This window comes from Pelophylax lessonae, assembly GCF_965119305.1.
Source record: "Pelophylax lessonae genome assembly, chromosome: 8".
In the NCBI taxonomy this organism is placed as follows: Eukaryota; Metazoa; Chordata; class Amphibia; order Anura; family Ranidae; genus Pelophylax; species Pelophylax lessonae.
In genome coordinates, this window is record NC_138775.1 from 237,096,970 (window position 1) to 237,103,680 (window position 6,711).

The 6,711-nt window shown below is 41.4% G+C and overlaps 1 protein-coding gene across 4 annotated transcripts in view; it reads left to right on the forward strand.

Annotated features, from left to right (window-relative positions):
- Positions 1-717, forward strand: part of SSBP3 (single stranded DNA binding protein 3) — a 116,239-nt gene extending 115,522 nt beyond the window's left edge. For all 4 annotated transcript variants that reach the window (XM_082266204.1, XM_082266202.1, XM_082266203.1 and 1 more), the window contains exon 18: positions 258-717. In XM_082266204.1, the coding sequence (XP_082122330.1) occupies positions 258-287 (30 nt within the window). In that variant the 3' untranslated portion in view covers positions 288-717. The remainder of the gene's footprint in view (positions 1-257) is intronic.
- The last annotated feature ends 5,994 nt before the right edge of the window (positions 718-6,711 follow it).

Genomic DNA, 6,711 nt, shown 5'->3' on the forward strand with positions numbered 1-6,711 from the left:
CATGCGGTACCAGCAGTGGAAAAGCACAAAAGCGAGGTTCGGTTCCATGCAGTGGAAAAGCGCCTTTTGTGTTGTCTGTGTTGTGAATTCAGAATCACATGGACTGGTTTATTAAAAGTAAAGCATTTGCTTATAGTAACCAATTGATCATCACCTTCTATACGTTGAGGAAACTGTTGTAGACCCCTTTGCTTCAGATATTTTATTAGCCACCATCCATATTTGTATTGTCTAATCCCCCCTTTTCCTTTTCATAGTACTCTCCCAGCATGACTATGAGCGTGTGACACCAGGGACAACTCTTCACTCAGCTGCTGCTTTGGAAGATTACTGAGATTGCCGGAGACCGTTGTCTGGAGTTGCAGAAGAGGATCAAACAGCTCCTTCAGTTTGGTTTCATGCAATAAAAAGCCAAAACTTTTTATTCCATCAAACACAGTTCAAAAACTGTCAAGACAAGAAAATCCTTCTCAGAGGATTATATCTGTACATAAAACTTTTTTTTTTTTTTTCATTTTTTTTTTTTTTTTAATTTGCAAGAGAAGGAAATTTCAAGTTATGAATATGATTGCTGTGTACTTTTTATATTCCCCCCTCCCCCATTGTTCTATGTCTGTGACGTGATATTCAAGGAGAATAGCTCAAATAGGAAGATTCATGTGTCTTTAGTTTTTAGCTTTTATTTTTTTTGTTGAATGGACTGAGGTTTTCAGTTGCCCACTTCCCTCCAAAGAGATTTTAGTGCAGTCCCGGACCTCTGGAAAATTAGTTTTTTTTTTTTTTATTTTTTTTGTTTTTTTTTGTTTTTCCACCGTGCAGAAGCGGTCAGAACTGCGCCTCTTTACCTCATACAAACACTTGATCTCCTGTTTAAACACCTAAGACTATGTATGATTTTTCCTTTTTACCTCTGCAAGAGAAAGAAAATTTACCACAAGCTCCTAGAATCAAGAGGACACATTCGGTGCACAAAGGGATTTTATAGGACTATGCGGCCTGCAACTTGCCGCATTTTTATGAACTGGTTGCAGACTCTGGATGGGAGAAAATACTCATTTGTGTGGCGGCTCAGTGTGTTTGGAGCTTCTGGCGCCACCAAAGACCCTCCCGCATACACTCCTACTGCACAGCTGCCACCAACCTTACAGATACAACTGCCTGGTCTGTTTCCTGTCACACCATTGTTGGCCCAGAACTTCAGCTGATAAAACAACACTGTATTTTATTTTTCGGAGTAACTGAACTTCAGGAACTTGGAAAGCACCTACACTTGACTTCGCTGGTCATTCGCTCAGTAAAAGGGACAGTTTGTGTAGGATGTTGGAGTTTCTGATCATATTGTCAGGTGTTCCTTTTTTTATTTTTTTCTCTTTATTGTCCTTTTTATTTGTCAGGAGTGACTGGAAGGAAGGAACAATAGCAGCTCCTCTCAGGACATTGTTAAAAGAGAAATTCCTTGTGTATTCGAAAAGGGATAGTTAAATTATTGTCTCTTGGTATGGGACAGCTTGGAATGATATGGTAATTTTTTCCGCCTCCATGCTGTAATAAATTTAATAAATTCAAACAAATATCATGGTTTTATTTCCTGTTTTTTTATCAATTTGAAAAGAATATACATGGGAGATACACATGTAATGGAAATTGCCATCTGTGTTGTTTTTTAAGGTATAGTTGTTTTTTTTTTTTTTTTTTTTTTTTTATTAAAGCTTTTTAAAAAGTTACAAAACGCTTAACAAACGGCACATATAAAGCCAGGTACATAGACTTCCAACCGCAACCTTTTGTGTACATGCATCACAAGGTAAGCATACACAGTGATATACAGGTGCATCTCAAAAAATTTGAATCTCATGAAAAAGTTAATTTATTTCAGTAATTCATTTAAAAAAGTGAAACTTGTATTATATAGATTCATTACACAGAGTGATACATTTCAATAATTTTTCTTTTAATTTTGATTTTGGCTTACAGCTAGTGAAAACCCAAATTTCAATATTTCAGAAAATTTGAATATTACATAAGACCAATATATTTTTTTCCAATACAGAAGTTTTGACTTACTGAAAAGTATGTCCATGTACAGTATAGTATGCGCTCAATACTTGGTCGGGGCTCCTTTTGCATGAATTACTGCATCAATGCGGCGTGGCATGGAGGCGATCAGCCTGTGACACTGCTGAGGTGTTATAGAAGCCCAGGCTGCTTTGATAGCGGCCTTCAGATCGTCTGCATTGTTGGGTCTGGGGTGTCATCTTCCTCTTGACAATACCCCACAGATTAGATTCCCAATGGGGCTTACGTCAGACGAGTTTGCTGGCCAATCAAGCACAGTGATACTATGGTCATTAAACCAGGTATTGGTACTTTTGGTAGTGTGGGCAGGTACCAAGTCCTGCTGGAAAATGAAATCCGCATCTCCATAAAGCTGGTGAGCAGAGGGAAGCGTGAAGTGCCCTAGAATTTCCTGGTAGAGGGCTGCGCTGATTTTGGACTTGATAAAACACAGTGGACCAACACCAGCAGATGTCAAATCATCACTGACTGTGAGAGCTTCACACTGGACCTCATGCAACTTGCATTCTGTGCCTCTTCACTCTTCCTCCAGACCTCTGGCACCTTGATTTTCAAATGAAATGCAAAATGTACTTTCATTCAAGACTCGCCACATTGCATTGGAGGAGCCTGGTTGCCCGCCTGCTGCCTTTGGATTATGGACCGGCAGCTAAAGGGTTAATTTTACGGTGCAGAAGGATTTATTTCTCCCTTTCTGCACAGTCGTTCGGTAGATTCTATCTACCGAACAAACAGCCCCTGGTTCTAATTTGTATGGATTTGGTGAATGCAGGGTGACCAGGAGGGTGTTGAACACTGAAACTATGGTTTGGACTACTACAAATGGGACAGTCATATTCAAGAATGTCTCCCTTGTAATATGAAGATTTCTGTTCCCATTTGCCATGAGCTCTCTGAACAGGAAGTCAACTCCTAATATGGTCATTACAGGAAGTTCTGAGGAGACGGGCTGTCTAAGGTGACTCCCCATTCACCTTTTGTCAGGTGTGCTAATGACCTCACCTGTTGTCTGCTAAGGGAGGTATTGACACTCAGAGTAATGTGTATTGAGGGCTCGTTAGGGAACCATTGTTCTGTGTCTGACTATAGTTTACATTGATTGCCCCCTGGGGCTTCTGTCTCCTTGCATTGGTCAAAGCTATCTGACCAATCCCTGTTGACTCATTTTCAAGTCCTCATTTGCATATCAGCCCTCCTGGTCAAGCTATCTGACCAATCACTACTGACTCATTTTCGAGCCCTCATTTGCATGTCTGGAGAGGACCTTATGGGGGACTGCAGGTACTGTGGAATTGACCAATGGGAAAGCGGTTGTTGGGGGGGGGGGGGAAGGATGTTCCAATTTCTGTATAAAAGTGTGCTGTGTTCTTCCAATAAATGTTGATGTTGTTCCTGTGTTACCCTCCACTCTGAGCTTTGTCTCGTTTTTGGAGGGGGATTTATTATACAGAAAACCGTTTTGATTGTTTGGGGCTCTCTTTGGATGACTATTTGTATGCTGGTGTGCTACAGGGATAATTCGTACAAGCTGCAAAGGTGGTACATCCACTAAACGGCGGGTTCCTTCCTTTTTACGCTGAGGTCCGTTACAGGGACCACTGAGCAAAAGTCCAGTCCTTCTTCCCCTTAGGCCAGGTAAGACTCTTCTGACGTCTCTGGTTCAGGAGTGGCTTGACACAAGGAATGCGACAGTTTGTAGCCCATGAATAGGTCTGTGTGTCTCTTGAAGCACTGACACCAGCCATAGTCCACTACTTGTGAACCTCCCCCCCAAATTCTTGAGCGGCCTTTGCTTTTTAATACTTTCAAGGCTGCGGTTATCCCTGTTGCGTGTGCACCTTTTTCTACCACATGTTTTTCTTCCACTCAACTTACCATTTAAATGCTTGGATACAGCACTCTATGAACAGCCATCTTTAGCCATGACCTTCTGTGACTTACCTTGCTTGTGGAAGGTGTTCAATGACTGCTTTCTGGACAACTGTCCAGTCTTCCCCATGCTTGTGTAACCTACTAAACCAGACTGAGAGACCAATTTTAAGACTCGTGAAACCTTTACAGGTGTTTTGAATTAGAAAATTTGCATATTGTGAAAAGGTTCAACATTGTTGACTCATGGTGTCACACTCTAATCTGCTGAGATACTGAATTTTGGATTTTCACTAGCTGTAAGACCATAATCATCAAGATTAGGAAATGATTGAAATGTATCATTCTGTGTGTAATTAATTGATACAATATAAGTTTCACTTTTTGAATTGGATTACTGAAAATAACTTTGATATTGTAATTTTTTGAGATGCAATTGTAAATCTGCTCCCTATTAACTTTAGCTATAGGTGTGGAAGACTTTACAAGGTGAAGGCCTGCGATATGTAGGCAAACCACTAACCCTACAAAAAAGGAAAGAAGACCAATATACAATTCTCTGCCGCCACATAAGGGTTATCTGTTCAATGTCCTTCTCCACTCAATACTAACTTTTATATATAGTGCATCTCGAAAGTATTCACCACTCTTCACTTTATAACCCATTTTGGAATAATAATAATAATACTACAAACACCCCATAATAACATGAAAGAGGTTTGTTTGAAAACTTTGCAAATGTTTTAAAAATAAAAAATCCCATGTGTATATAACTATTCACATCCTTTTCCATGACACTCAAAATTGACCTCGGGTGCATTCTATTTCCACTGATCATCCTTGAGAGGTTTCTACAACTTGATTGGATTTGGAAAGGTGCACACCTGTCTAAGGGCCCACAGTGAACAGTGCATTTCAGAGCACAAACCAAGCCATGAAGTCCAAGGAATTGTCTGTAGACCTCAGAGACAGGATTGTATCAAGACACAGATCTGGGGAAGAGTACAGAAAAATGTCTGCAGCATTGAAGAAATTTGCCTTCATCATCCCATAAATGGAAGCAGTTTGGAACCACCAAGACTCTTCCTAGAGTGGGCCACCAGGCCAAACTGAGCAATTAGTGGAGAGGGGCCTTAGTTAGGGAGGGGACCAAGAACCCAATGGTCACTCTGACAGAGCTCCAGCGTTTCTCTGCAGAGAGGAAAACCTTCCAGAACAACCACCTCTGCAGCACTCTACCATACAGGCCTGATGGTGGAGTGGCCAGACGGAAGTCCACTCATCAGTAAAAGGCACATGACAGCCTGCCTGGAGTTTGCCAAAAAAAAAAAAGGATTCTCAGACAAACTCATTTTTCTGGTCTGATTAAAACAAAGATTGAACTCTTTGGCCAGAATGGCAAGTCTCATGTCTGGAGGAAACCAGGCACCGCTCATCACCTGACCAATACCATCCCTACAGTGAAGCATTGTGGTGGCAGCATCATGCTATGGGGATGTTTTTCAGTGGCAGGAACTGCAGGACTAGTCCGGTTTGAGGGAAAGATGAATGCAGTTTGAGGGAAAGATGAATGCAGCAATATACAGAGACATCCTTGATGAAAACCCACTCTAGAGCGCTTTGGGGCAAAGGTTCATCCTCTAACAGAACAATGACCCTGAGCACACAGCCAAGATAACCAAGGCGTGGCTATGGGAAAACTCTGTGAATGTCCTTGAGTGGCCCAGCCAGAGCCTAGACTTAAACCTGATTGAACATCTCTGGAGAGATCTGAAAAGGGCTTTGCACCGACGCTCCCCATCCAACCTGATGGAACCTGAGAGGTCCTGCAAAGAAGAATGGGAGTAACTTCCCAAAAATAGGTGTGCCAAGCTTGTAGCATCATACTCAGAAAGACTTGAGGCTGTAATTGGTGCCAAAGGTGCTCCAATAAAGTACTGAGCAAAGGTAGTGAATACTTGTGTACATTTGTGATAATTTTTTTTTATATATATAATTTTGCAAAATTTTAAACTAACTTCTTTCATGTTGTCATTATGGGGTATGGTTTGCATAACTTTGAGGAAAATATGTAGTTTAATCCATTTTGGAATAAGGCTGTAACATAAAATGTGGAAAAAGTGAAGGGCTGTGAATACTTTCCGCATGCACTGTACCACTTCACACAGTCCCGTGTAACTTGTATACTGGTAAGAATAAGCTTGAGTACTCCCATAGTGCTTGTCGGTAACTGAGTCAACACTGTAGTAGTCTAAGTGAGACAAGTGATAGAGGGGCTAAGTCTGGTACCGCTAACCACCACTCTCGTAGTTTAGGGAATGTATTGGGGTACTCCTGGGCTGGTACACCTGCTGCTTCAACAATATGGCATAACTTTAGTTTGCCAGTTTTCAAACGTAGGGGAACTAGGAGACAACCATTTAAATGCAATCATTTTCAAAGCAATAACTAATCTGATTACAGGAGTTATGACTTTGGGTAGAAACTGTTCCTCATCTAAATCGCTGAGAAGACCTATTGCGGGAAGTAAGTGCATTTGATATGCTCCATTATTCATGTCCACAAGTGCCCGCCAATAGCAGAGAAGCTTGGGGGCACTTTCCACCGCATGTAAAGGAGATCAGCTGGGGATCCCTGTTCATGAGGGCACTTGGGTGTTTCTACAACCCCACTAAAACAGCTTAAGTGGGGTTCAATAGACCCTGTGGATGATAAATTAAGATAGTTGCTGGGAAGGAGTTAAAGACACTAGGGGCACTTGTTCTA